Consider the following 14,382-nt stretch of genomic DNA (forward strand, 5'->3'; position numbering starts at 1 on the left):
TTTTTTCTGGTCTTTAGACTTCCGGCGTACAAGTTTATTGTTGTCTGCTAAAAAAAGTAACAACCTATATTTTTCCTTAAGGTGAATGCAAAAATGTGCACAAAATAAATTTATTTGTTTCACAACTAAACTATTAATGGCCTGTAGAATAAAAACAATGGCCATTTCCTAAGGTATATTTATATAGTAGTCCATTACAACAGCTGTATACACAATTCTGCCCTAGCAAATTCAAGAATTGTTTGATTGCATGAAAAGTCCAGCCCCTGCACTGTAAATCAATGCTCAAACTACTGGTTGAAAGACATTTGCTAAATAATAACTTGTAGTTCAACTTGAAAAAAATATTAAATTGCTTTTAAGCACTGTCTGTTTATGTATTTGATTATTTAGATATATTTCTATTTAGCTCCACACAAATAAATATGTATTAACTTGTGCTTGGGGAAATTCAAGGTTTTGTATAGATACGATATAAATGACGACAAAATATGGCTAATTGCAAGGCCATTTTTAGTAATGGAAATACAATTAAAATTTGATTGCACTTATAAACATTATCCACATATGAGTACATTTATTTGATCACAATAATAATTTATTGATCTCCTATACATTCAATATAATTCATAGGAATGAATATATTTTTAAACTGAAAAAGTGTTTAAATAAAGAAAATTTTACATACATTTTGTTTTCATCAAATCTGAACTTGCATTACAAACCTACTTCTTGCTCAGCTCTTACATGAACCATAGTGAACATGCTTAATATTTGATATTAGTATTTGCATTTGAAATATTCTGCTGTGGTATGACCTCTGGGAAAATATCAATTTCCCAAAAGTAAATGAATAATTTCCTTGACATTTACCGTTCTACCGGTTCCTCATCTTACGTCATCATCATTTTGTTTTGACACTTGCTTTTTGAAACGATCAAACTTTTATTACTCAACTCGCATGCATGACTTCCCTAAATCTACACAGAATCCACCCGTGATCCACCTCCCCCACCCTTGAAATATGTGCTGTGCGCCTCTATGAGGTGACTTACGGTTGGAGCACTTCCTGCCAGAGTCTGGGCTGACCTCCTAACAAAGAACAGGTTCAATGTGCCTCCCCTCCCCCACTGAGGGGAAGCTGATGAAGGTCACATGACCTCTCTAGACAGCACTGGGGAGCAATGGTGATATGTAAGGATGGGGGAAGGGTGGTGCTAGACAGTTATGGAGCTATTAGGGCCAGGAAGGGAAGGCGTTGGTGGTGGGGGTTGAAAATCCAGTGTGGTGATGCCTGTTCCTCATTGCGTCCATTGACGTTGGATTGGGTTGCCTCTGTTTCGAGTGCAATGAGAGTGGGTGTGTTCGCGATTCAGTATTTGAGTGTGTGGACGCCATTCATCGGAGAGTGAGCAGAGAGTGAGCTTTGTGTACACAATGTACGACAGCTCCCCTCCCCCCTGCTGCTCCCATCTCCAGCGGCTAGACATGGTTTCTGTGGCGCACTGTTATGTCATAGCGCACACACACTCATTTTCCACACAAAGCCAAGCCGAGTGCGGGGAAAAATAGCCAGATTATTTTACAATAGCAAAGGAAAGAGAAAGGATTGTGGCAAACATGCGCACTTCTTATATAACGAGCTATTTTGAAGGGAGCTCATTTCCATTGTTTTGTTCGAGGGTGAGGAACATATGGCTCATGGGCCTTATATGTTTCATACGTGTACGTAAATTCAAATGAAGTAATCTTCGTGCACTTATGCCCGTCAAATGGCACTCCAAATATCATTCTTAATAGAACTACGACTAGTGAGTTTTTAGTCTTCAATTGAGATGGAAGGTGTCAAGGCTACGAATGTCGTATAGCGAAAACTAGCTTGCGAAGCAGCGTAATAATAAACAAAGCACAATTTCAATTTTGAAGCACAATTTCAATGAGCCGATAATGGCCTTGTTAAAACAGAATGGTAGACTTCCTGAATTCTTGAGGCTTTTTTTCATGGTAGAAATGCCTATCAAAGTTCAGGTTATAAAGTGAAACGGAATTCAGGGCCTTGAAAAAAAGGCCTATCAGATATACTGTAAATTATTCACCATATTTTGTAGACGTGGAGTATGGGCAAGCCGGGGAATAAAAATGACAAAGGATTGAATCTCCCCATTTGAGGAGAGCCTACGCATCTTTCCGCTTGACCACAAATAATAATGATACCAATATTTATATGTGAAATAAAAACCCCTATGACCATTATTGGAGAAAGGCAATGTATTGGTTCTGATTAAATTACACAAGTGTACCTACTGCAATGTCGAGTGGGTTTCAGTGGGCGTATGTGCTGCGGCAGAGGGATTAACTGAAAGCACATGATGTTGCTACCATGTGATCTGGCATTATACTTTTCCGCTGCATGCTATTTATGTTCGCACATTTGCTGCTTGGTCAAATATATCATATTTTGTTTGAAGGGGCTGGGCCCATATCATGCAAGTGAGCAGCTGTATACCCCACATATACCCCATACTGACTGCGGGGCCAATCGTGAGTACCTGTATTATTTTTGTTACCATGACAACCAGGAGCACTACTACTACTACTACTACTACTACTTTTAACTCCAGTCGTTTCTAATTACAGAGCAGAGCCAACCGATGATGGGGGACAAAAGGCAGCAAAGGCAATAAAAGTATTTTCAACCACTTCATAGACAATACCATTTTTTCCCCCCATTTTCATAAATTGTTATGTTTGAACTTTTATATAAAACCAAAGTAAATTCGTATTTTGATTTATTTTTTTTATTTTTTTTGGTACAGTATGTAAAAAACAACCTTGGCAATTCTGTTATTAGGTTAAGTAGTATGGCCCTCGGAGGACTTGAAAAAGGCTCCCCACCCCGGCTTTTTTTCCCCTCTTACGAGGAAGCCACATTCTTCCCCGCCCCTCAACCCTGCGGTAATCAAATTCCTTTGACAGCACGGGGGGGAGGGTTAGGGTGTAGAAGAAGGCGGGAAAAAGCTGACAGATGTCAGAGATTCCAGGGTCGAGGACAGAGGTCAAGGGTTGGTGACCTGGCCAAACGAGGGCCTCCCTACCCCCCTGCGCTACAATGGCAGCCGATGACTTTACAATGTTTTCTTCTTACAGTGACTTTTAAATCGCTCTGTCGGAATTCCCCCTGAGGCGGCTGCTATTTTCATCCTCAGCCTTGTCTTTATTTACGTTTATCTTGGCCTTACTGCCAAAACTAAATGTTTTCATGAAACCTCACTTGATAAGAAAAGGAACACACCAAGGTGTGAGACCACTTTGGAAATTAACCATAACAAAATTATTTATCCATCCCTCGGTTTTATGCTGCTTTGCTCATTTTACATGACAGTTAGCACTGATGTGTTATGATGGCAACAATTTGAAACGGGAATGGAATAATTAATTATATTTGATCTAATAATGACTACATAATCATGGGAAAATGTGTATTTTATTGTCCTGAAGCTGATAATAGTGGGCAATGTGCTTTGTGTCTTCTAGAGAGGATTCTTGCCTCTTTAGCACACATGCAGTCAAAAATACGAAACAGCAGCCCCATGGCGTAGCTGAAAAAAAAAAAAAAACACGGCGTTCGTAGGCTTAAATGTCACCTTGTACCTTTTAAGCTTACTAATGAACACAGATGACAACGATTTTAATACTGTGTGATCTTCTTTTAATACCTAAAACTGGTATTCATTCACAGCGCATTTGTTTTGTGGGATTTATTCCCAGCCAGAACCTCTCATTCCTCTCCTCAAGGGTCCATGTTACACCGATCATCACAGAAGCGTTTCCATGGAGACCATTGTGTGAGTCATAACCTCGATCTGTTCCTGCTCGGCAAAGCTTTCACCGTGTATTCAATGAATAATTGAATCGGATGATGACATCTTGATCCATCAAGTCGTTCTTTTGTGTCGCTGTTAATGGTGCTAAGTTCAGTTGGTTCAGTTGAAACCAGGTTGTTACATGAATCACCCAGCCCCCACACATTTTTTTTTTTTTGTATATAGAAGTGATAATAGTTGGGGGAAGGGTATAAATGCTGCTTCCTTGCTTTGTCAGGATGCCATAATGCTGTGTAATGGGACTCCATTTAGCCAGACAAACATATCATTGTGACACAAACATTTTCACCCTGCACTGACCTTAAGGTTACGCCGATAGTCACAGAAATGGAGGATATACGTATATGTAGTTTAAAAAATGGCATTCACCTCCACAAAAATGAATCTGATGATTACTCACGGTGAGTCACTGAAGGGGAGCTCACTGGCCTCTGGGTACACTGGCTTCCTCCCACATTTCAAAAACATGCATGCTGGTTCATTGAAGACTAAATTAGGAGAGTGTTAAACTCGTTTTGGCTGCAATCCACTTTCAAGGTACGTTTTCCCTCAGTGAATCATTACGCCTGTGAAAACATTATAAATGTATATATGTCAGTTGTATAATCACCTCATCATATTTTTACATAAACATTTCCTGTACATTTGATTATTTATTATTATTATTTTAACCAACCATTTTATTTCCTTAATGGTCCACATCAAATGATCGGGTGGGCCACATCTGGGTGTTTGGGCCTTGAGTTTGACACCCATGTTTTAAATTGTCCGTACGACTGAATGTTTTGAGCCCCGTGATTGGTTAGTATTGGTTAGTAGTGTACGCCACCTTTTGTCCCAAATCACCAGGGATCGGCTCTGTCTAACCTGTGACCCTGCAAGTGCTTTAGAAAATTAATGTTGGACTTTCAAAAAAAATAATGCTCTAGGATAACAGTTGGTGGGAAAAAAAAGTGTTAAGACAAGAAGGAAACGGCACCGGATAACGCACATATTAAAATGTGTTCCATTTTCCATAGGTGTTGTTTGCTTCAAAATAGAAAAAAAAACTGTTTCCATTGTTGAGTTAAGACTGGATCATCCCCTGGAAAACGTGTACGCGCGTTTATGTGAGAAATCATTAATGATTTTCTTTCCTGTGGTCACAGTGCCATCTGGCGGCAGAATACTGTACTTCACATATTTAAATATCCTGACCTCCTCATGTGTGGTATATATATATATATCTTTACTTTAGATTTCCCCTCCTAGATTATTGATCACCGACATGGTAGCCCCCAAGGACTACATGAGAAGCCCACAGCCATGTTTTAAAAATGTAGCGGTGGGACATTGTGGTTTCCTAGGAATGTTGTAAACAGAGATGTCATTGTTGATAATCACCAGTCATTGACAATTATTACTATAATCTGTGTCCTCACATTAATATTTTTTTTTATCATAATTATTATAAAACTTTAGCAAATTAGACATTTCAGAAATGTTTCTGTTCTGCTTCACAGTTCTGAGGTTCCGGGTTTGAATCCCAGATGAGGCCTTTGTGCTTGGGTTGCATGCTCGCCATGCATGTCTGGTTCAGCGAAGACTCTAAATTGTCCATAGGTGTCAATGTAAGTGTGAACCACAAGGGCAACCTGCAGCCAATAATATTTCACATCATATATAATGTATGCCATAACATTTGGCTCAATAACTACTGTGGAATAGTGAACCGCCAGTAGACCATCACTGTGTCAACTTAAGGCACAATATAGCTTTAACAATAAAGTGCGGATATTTTTCTTTGTAAAAACCAGGTAATGACTACACGGTTTCACAAAGCCACACTGTTTTGCTAGATGGACAAGGAGAGAAAATACTGACCTTAAATAGAGTTTGTCCATGACGAGTGTATTTTTCCAACCTCATGCGCAAGACAAATATCCTTGAAAAAAAAAAAAAAAAAAAGTGAATGGACAAAAGAGCAGCTGTGCGGGCAGACAGCCTATCTAAAGCTGTGAAAAGGAGACACAATATTTGGATAATTCCAGGACACATCCTGACACTCACGGTTCACCTGAAAGGATAGCAGAGCACAGCTTCAGAAACATGAATGAGCTAAAGAGGGAGAGCAAATGGACTAAATCAGCACTTATGTGTTTATAATGGAGCTCTATTTGCAAGTCCGATGCTTGTTCAATGATGTGATTCTCTCGGTTGGAGCCGTGTTATAAATAAGAAGGAATAACTTTGAATTTCTGAGGTCAAACCCAATCTTCTACAGGAAACCTCTGATTTGTTTATAGTTGTAATTTTCCCCCCCTTGGAAACAATAGAAACACAAACAATCAGTTTATGGCCATCATGTACAGACAATGTTTTGATTTGGACATTTTGAAACTATCTTAAAGTGAACAACTGTTTTAGGGTAAAACTTTTGAAACAGTTATGAGAAAGTCATGAGATGATACATATATCTTCCATGTTAATATTTCTCGTCAGATGTAAAAAGAAGCCAATCATGATAAAACAAATAAAAAACAAAAAATATATATGACGTAGGTGGCATTACATAGAGGTCATTTTGGGTGGCCAAATTCTGATGTGCGAGTCCTAAGAGGAGGTTGCCCTGTAATAATTTTATTATTTGACAGACAAGTGAATAAAAAGGGAATCCAAACACGTACAACTATGTCTTTGCATGTGACTTTTCCCGACTTGGCTTGCGATGAAAGCTCCATGAGTGCAAACTTGTCGATTGCAGATGTTATCTGCGGCATTAATGGAAGAAGTGGATTTTTTAAATTTTGTGTCGACGACGGCTGATTGGCCTCGAGCGTCATTCTCACAATTACTATCACTCACAAGATTGGAATCCAAAGCCTCTTTAGACGTAATCATTTTGATGATACCAAGTGCGTTGGCCCACCACTGACGTAAAAGTCTTTGAAGTCATCTGCAAGCAAGCGTTGGCCTGTTGTTTTGCTGCAAGTGCATGATGAGAGATTAGAGACATGGGTGTAGTCAAGTCGCACAAGTATTATGTTATGAAGGTCACTTACGCTATCTAGCTAGTTAGCGATCCATCAACTGTATGTATAGAGCCGGTCCAGAACTCCAGGTTAGTAGATAGGTGAATAGAGGTAACAAATTGGCTGCACTTAAATTTACCGTATTTCCCCAGTTAATAAACTGGCCTTTTAGCAAACTGGTCTAAAACATCTTTTATATCAATTAATATGTTAAGAAGTCAATATGTAAAATTAATTAATAGCAATGGAAAGCCTAACCATAAAAAGAGAGGCTTACATTGCCTTGCTTACCTGACTGCTGTTGTCTTTGCTCATTGTCATGAAGACACCTCTTTCTTTTTTCATTACCTGATTTAAAATGCCGCGACATCTTTGCGGCACGCTGCTGCAAGCCATACAGCGCTACTAGTCTCGACAAGTTACAACAAGTGACAGAATGATGACGTCACGCGAGTAGCGCGTTAACGCTAACTGCGTAGTATTGGGCGCACTAGTACTGTGTACGTATATAACAACAAATTGACATCTTCAAGGATGAGTACTTTTGCTGTATTTTTGTTATATCATGGTTAAGGTTAACAATGTTTTACATAAAACATTATCTGCACTGTTAATCAAGGTTTTACAATGGCAACTCCTGAAGTCCAGAACAAAAAATTAACTTTACAGATTCTTTGGAAAATGCTTACAGGAGTGTCATCGAAGGACATGGTTTAATTTTTGGAGGTTTTAATTGTACTTGTGTTGTGATGTTGTCTATAATAGGGAATATCAGCCCTGTTCGGGTCAGACCATCACGGCCGATGGAGGTATGGCGTGGAGAGTTTGGACCACGAGGACCGCACACAGACAACGTGTTTCCTTCAGCATGTGCTATAAACCCCCTGAGCACACATGGCTGTAATAAGGCAACACATTAAGCCATTATGCTGCTTTTAAGGTACACACACTTCCGTGTTTAAATGGTTTTAAGAGTAGCGAGGGATCTTTCCCTCTCCAAAGTTCCACTGTTTGTCTCGGACCACCTGGGAAAGCAACGCAGAATGTCTAAGGTTGGCATTTCTGAGATACGTACAGTTGTGTTTGGAATAATAGTGGTGTTTGGGAAAAAAAAGTAAAATTGTTATAATTGTATTTGTTTACTGTTCACTCAAATGCAAAATTTGATATTTTGTTGTCATTAGGGTTGGTCATGGCATAAACATAATTTTTTTAAATTCGTATTAAGCAATGGAGGATTAAAAAAAGCTCTCCTAATGAAATAAAATAAAAAATGACTTAATTCAACTACTAAACAAAATTAAATATTGCTTCATAGAAGTTGTCACAAAACATTGATGTGTGAAAACAGGGACATATTTCTCTTATCCCCCCGCCCCCCCCCCTCTGTTTTATTATCTGCAGAATTCAGAAGGAGGGTTGCGCTGCTGTGAGAGTGGCCACAGCCTGAGTTGTAAAGTATAAAACTACGCACATTGCTATTCATTATTTGTTCAACTGCACTCACCCACAGTTAAAAATAAAAATTTATGGTATTGTACTGTTTTAACTTTATAGTACCAGTTCATCAGGCAACCCTACTGGTTACTATGTCCAAATAACAACAACTATTTCAGAGAATTTTACATTTGTGTTGCATAGAGTAAGCCATTTTGATTAGCCACGTTCCATACATTATCTGGCACGAACAAGTCAATGCGGGACACGGCGATTAAAGCCAACATCTCATGAAGGGGTGCATTTTACTTATAAAAGCTCATAAAAACAACATTGGAATAACACGGTTTGCTCGAGGAAGTTCTCTTTCTACTGACAAAACTGTCTCATAAACTTCCGAAATAAACACTCCCTCCGTTGGGCCCTAATAAATTAGGCAGCATTTTTTTCCCGAGCTTTTCTGACGTACTCTCTCCATACCGTAGGCGATGAAACTGTGCCAGAAGTCGGGAGTCCATCTTGAGGAATTTTAATCGGGAGGATGCTTTTTAATAGTTTTCCATGCACCATTGGAAAACACATAAAGCGACAGGAGGAAGAGAGGGCTTCCCTGGGATGTTGGGAAAAGTTAAAGCCATGTGGAAAGACTGTGAGCTCTTCTTTTGGTGTGTTGCGTGTCATCAGTAGATGGCAGCAGGTCTCACGTGTTGTCCATTTTGGACTTATGAAGGCAGCGGAATGGAAAGTGGAAAAAGAATAAAGTACACTGTCTTCCTGTTGTATTTTGCACGAGAGAAGTCATAATGTTATTGGAATAAAGTTGTCATTTTAAGGAGTGAATGTCAAAAGTCCCACACAAACCTAAACATAACTGCTCAAGAACAGCAGTCATTGTTTCTCTTCAGAGAACTAATGCTGTCATAATTGCTGTCAAATAAAATCCTAATTCAGTTTGAGAAAATATTAGTTTTGATTTATCATGAATTTTTGATTGATCTTCCAATGCTAATCTCAATTTTCCTCCTTTCTCACTCCTCCAATCATTCTTACAACTACAGGACGAGTGTGCTCGCCAAATTTACACCGGGAATTAGGCACTTGACTGTCGTAACTTCCAATTGTTGCTGTTGTCGCCTGCCTTGGCTACTTGGGGGACAGTGTAAGACCAAGATCATTTTTAATTATTTCTACTTCTATTTGATTGTCATTGCTGTATAATTGTTTTTACAATATTAAAAAATGTTTTCTCATTATTATTATTTGTTTACAAAACTGGATGCGCTCGCATTTGGGTACACTTTAGAAGCTTTAATTCTTCAGAGTTGACTAAGCTCCTCATTTCACTCACTTTAGGCTCCGCCCCTTAATTGCACACATGCAACACTCCAGTGCTTGTTGTGAGCTTTGACTTGTCCCACGAAACAGAAATCACACTTTAAGAAACTATTGTTTATTTTGTGTTAATATTCTCTTCCGCGAATGCCAAACCGCGAATATGCCGGGGTCCACTGTATCGCCAAGTCTGCGCTGCGCACTGCCAGGAATCCACCTGCCCCACGCTCCTCGCGCTTGTCAATCGCTACTTGGCCCACCAATCCCCGGACACGCTTGCCCGCGACCCCGCCCTCTTTTGCCATCCCCTCCCCTCTCCTCCCCAGCGTGTAAATTGAAGTTTCACTGTTTAGTTTCCCGGCTTGCAGCTTTGCGCGTCAGTACTGTGCGAACCGCGGAGGGATTTAAAACAAGCATTGCGAGTGGAGCATAGCGGAGCGCATCTCTTGTACAGCGGAGCAGAGAGCACCATGTTCCTCGGGAAGCTGCGGGCGTGCGTTGCCCTGTGCGTGTGGATTACGGTGCTGGCGAGCACGCGGAGCGGCGGCGTGGGTGCGAGGAGGCAAGACGACTCGTTCACGGCAACGGCGGCGTCCAGCGTGTACCGAGCCCGGTGCGCCTCGCGATGCCTCAGCCTGCACATCACGCGCATCTCCGCTTTCTTCAAGCACTCTCAGGTATCCTAATCAATCACGGTTGTTCTTTTGGCTGGCAAATTGAATGCGCGTCCACGCCAAGTGTCAAAGTTCCATAGAATGAATTTCTCTTTACTGTTGCTGCAAAGTGCAAACCCCCATTAACTCTTGCTTGACGCACTGCACCGCTGAAGCATTGACTACAACCAATTTAACGTAAACAAACTCACCTGTCGTGGATTTGTGATAACAAATCTGGATGATGCTTTTCACTCCATATTCAGATACAAAGATTTCAAAATATTCTCTCCATCCATCCATCCTTCGAGTTGGAGTGTATCCCAGCTGACTTTGAGCGAGAGGCGGGGTACGCCCTCGACTGGTGGGCAGCCCATCAAAGGGATCATTTTTCTTCAATTTTCTCAAAGTTTTTCCACTCAAGAACCAATTGAAAAAAAAAGTTATGTCATGCATTGCCGTATATACATTGGTATATAGATTCTCTGCACGTATTGATTTTTGGAGCTAAATATACTTTTGGATAATGTGTTTAGGTGGCAAGTATTCCAGGTGTTCTTTAACCTTTTTCTGTTGTCTCTACAAACAGGTAAACCCAATGATGGTAAATAATGCAATTATATCATCTACAGCCGTAGTGTAAAACATTTTTTAATTTTTGATAATACATGCATTTCATTGGATGACAACGTCATGAATCAGGGTTTGTAAAATTTCACTTTTCTCTTTAATTTCTCAAGTGTGTACATTCACACCAGTGAGGAAAACCCAAACTTGGTCAGATATGGATTCTTAATATCATCATAGAATTTGCTTTTATTGGAATTTTGGCTATTCAATTTGGAGATACCTGCTTTTCCTACCAGCGCTGATTTGTTAAAGTTACGGAATCAACTTCTGTTCGAGACCCAATTCATAAAGCAGAAATTGCAGTCTAAAAACAGTTGGGTCAAAATTAACCCAATTTGCGTCATAAAGGGACCAACACAATTTTCTCAGTCAATTTGACCTAATTTTCCCCCAAAATTGTTTTGTTCAAAACAACCCTAAAAAAATTAGGATGTTTGTACCAAACAACCCATAAAGTTGCTGCTCTCTAGCCTGAATCCCATGAATGCTTGTTTTTTATTTCTATCAACGCAAGAGGGAAAAAAAGACTTTGAAGCAACTTAAAGTTGACGTCAGCACCTCCCTAAATGATGTGAGGCTACCCTCCCCCCCACGCCTCCTCCGTCCCCTCCCTTGTCTTGTATACTCATAGGGGGGATGCTGTCACTAGTCTGCGGCTCCCGCAGAGGGACGCCGGTGTAAAGTAGCTGCATTCTGCGCATGAGTCAGTGTGTGGTGTCACAAGTTGTTTTTCACACTCCGGCGGTCTCACTGTTCTCTCCCGGGGACACGGCGGAGAAAAGAAGCGGCCGCTGATCCTTCAGCTGTCTGTCCGCCGGGCTCGCCTCTTCTTTATGCTCGACGCATTTGCATTTGCAAGGCCCCCGTCCAAGTCGGGGCCATTGTCGGGAAAGCGTCGCCGGACCTGGGCACATTTGTAATGAGGCCTAATTAATCAAGAGGTCAAGGCTTTTGTCTTGGTGTCACTATGAAAGCGCTAATTGGACAAGTGGCAGTGGTTCTAAACGCGGGATAATATACATGATGAGTGAAGGAGTCACTCGAGTAATGAGGAGAGGGAGAGAGAAAAACAAGTGGCGGTGCACAGCCAGAGGACACTGTGTTTCTTATTAAAGCGCAACTTGGCGAGAAATGTCGAGAATTTGTTCGTGGGGTTGTCCAAGTTATTTTTTTAATGACTGCCTTGGGTTTGCAAAGTCACGACATTAAATCAGCCACCGGCTGGCTCGATAGCTGATCGAGGAACTTCCCCCTTGTGCACTGCAAATATTCAAGCGTAGAACCTCTCTGGTCCTACGCCAGTCGTTCCAGGACGCAGGTCCTCTTCCGATTTGGAAGTAATTAAAAAGGTATGTTCCTGGGTTGATCCGTCCCCACCCTTAGTGATTTGTGACCAATTTGTTTTATGAGCTTTGGCTGATTTGTTTTCCCCTCAGCACAAGCAGCAGTCCTGCAGATATAGAAGTTAACTAGCATAATGCTAACCCACAATGCAAAAACCATAGATGGGCTAACAAAACTAGCATATATGTCACTGTTGTAACATAATGATATTGGAACACAAACAATGGAGCAACACAAGTAGATAGACAGTAAAACAATACTCAAAGGGATATAGTCTTTTTCCATCGCACAAAATGTCGATTAATTAATTCGATGGTCAGTCAAACTTATAGACATTTTTTAATTTATAATTATCTTCTGGTCTGGAGTAGCTCTGAACTACCCTGTATTGCCATTGGGACAGGTTGGAGACTTAATGTTTTCAAACTACAAATCTTTTTGTTATTTTAGAGTCGAAACTGAAAGACGTTAGGTGCATTGGACTTCAGTGCAACTCGGGATAAACAAAGCAGCACAAGCACCTCTAAAAATAGAAGGCCAGTGTTGATCATATGCAACGAATGCACATTGCTTTCATGTAGAAATGTGTGTGTGTGTTGGGTGTTCCTCATGGTCTTGTCAGCTGCAAAAACACATGGCACTTGCCCCCCTTGCCCTCTACCCCCCAATAAATGCCAACAAATGTCGCCGTGTGGAGGGCCACCACCGTCTTTCTTGCAGGGAGGTCACCTTCCTGCTAAACGCCAGCGCCTGATTTGCGCTAAACGTGCTAAGCTGCCATGTAGCGCTGCTGCAAGAGTCGGCGCGAACTGCAGGTGGATGCGTTTCCCAACGGAACAGGATCTCATTACGCTAACAGGCGCGCGAGTTGCTCAGACTGCTACTCTAATGACTAAGCTCTTAATTTGGGGGTCACTTGATATGTGACGGGGAGCACCTTTACGCTTTAAACCAACAGAAGAAGTCTGCTTTGTGCAGTCTGCTTTCCCATTTATTGTGAACATAAAAAACAAGTACATCTTTTTATCTGGCTATTTTTAAACATGTGTTCTGCACTGCTGCACTTTTATGGAACAAGTTGGGCTAATTTCCTTAATAACCACCAGACTTATGACTTGGCAGCTTGGCTTCTCAATCTGGGATTGTCAAATGACGGCACCGAAACACAATCATGTCAAAGCCAAATGGTAATAATAATACATCTTAGTGAGTTTTTGAAGCTAAACTGAGCTGCTGTTGACACAGATTAGCATTGTGATGCTAATGCAGTTAAGTTGCACCTTGCAGGGGTGAAAACATCCTGTTCTTGTAGTCTCCACTAACACCATAACTAGATTTGTTGGCTATCACCTTCTAAAAAAAGTATGTTAGGGTTAGGGTTAGGGTTAGGGTTGTACGTATCTCCGCCGCAGTCCAACTAAAGCGAATATTTGTAAGAAATGGCACCACTCCCCAAAATCAAGTGATTAGAACCCAAGTGTGTCAAGTACTTAATCGCTCTGCAGTTCGTTATCCTTTATAAATAATCACTGGAACTGTTTCGAATTGTGAAAAAAAAAAACCCACAATCTGTCTCCTTTAATGTCACTGTTAATCTATAGAACGTGTCACTCGTTGTGCTTTAGCTGAATGAGATATTTCGCATGTAATTTAAAGATCTGTTTTTCATTCTCTGAATCATCTTCACTGGACTGACACTCTGAGGATTTAGCACTTGCAGATGCCAATTTTTTTCCTAATGTGGTCAACTCTGAATCTTTGTTTTAAATGTCAGAACGAAGTCTCGAGTACGCTTCGTCCGTCGCTTGCCAGCGTTGTAGACGAGCTAGTGATGTCATAGCGGTTGCGAGAAGCAGATTTATTGACACGTCTCTCCACATTTGGGGAGTCTGTCACCCCCGGTATAATTGACAGTGGGGCAACACCCATGCATTCTGTAAATATTAGCCAAATGATTGAGAGCAAGCTGGGAGGCATGCGCTAAGTGGGATTTCTGAAAGCGTCAGTCTTGTAGTAGATTATTTATGTGAAAAGCAAAAGAAAAGAAAAAAAAACCCAAGGAGTGTCCAGTCAAGTGCTTGTTAAAGCCAT

The 14,382-nt window shown here is 40.8% G+C and overlaps 2 protein-coding genes across 2 annotated transcripts in view; both read left to right on the forward strand.

Moving 5' to 3' along the window:
* Positions 1-14,382, forward strand: part of ofd1 (OFD1 centriole and centriolar satellite protein) — a 117,985-nt gene that overhangs the window by 101,050 nt on the left and 2,553 nt on the right. The gene's annotated exons all lie outside the window — the stretch shown is intronic.
* The window catches only part of LOC125973630 (anosmin-1), a 45,767-nt gene continuing 41,392 nt past the window's right edge, over positions 10,008-14,382 (forward strand). The window contains exon 1 of the mRNA XM_049728020.2: positions 10,008-10,341. Coding sequence (XP_049583977.1) covers positions 10,135-10,341 — 207 coding nt within the window. The 5' untranslated portion in view covers positions 10,008-10,134. The remainder of the gene's footprint in view (positions 10,342-14,382) is intronic.

The sequence above is a fragment of the Syngnathus scovelli genome, chromosome 8 (genome assembly GCF_024217435.2).
Source record: "Syngnathus scovelli strain Florida chromosome 8, RoL_Ssco_1.2, whole genome shotgun sequence".
Lineage (NCBI taxonomy): Eukaryota > Metazoa > Chordata > Actinopteri > Syngnathiformes > Syngnathidae > Syngnathus > Syngnathus scovelli.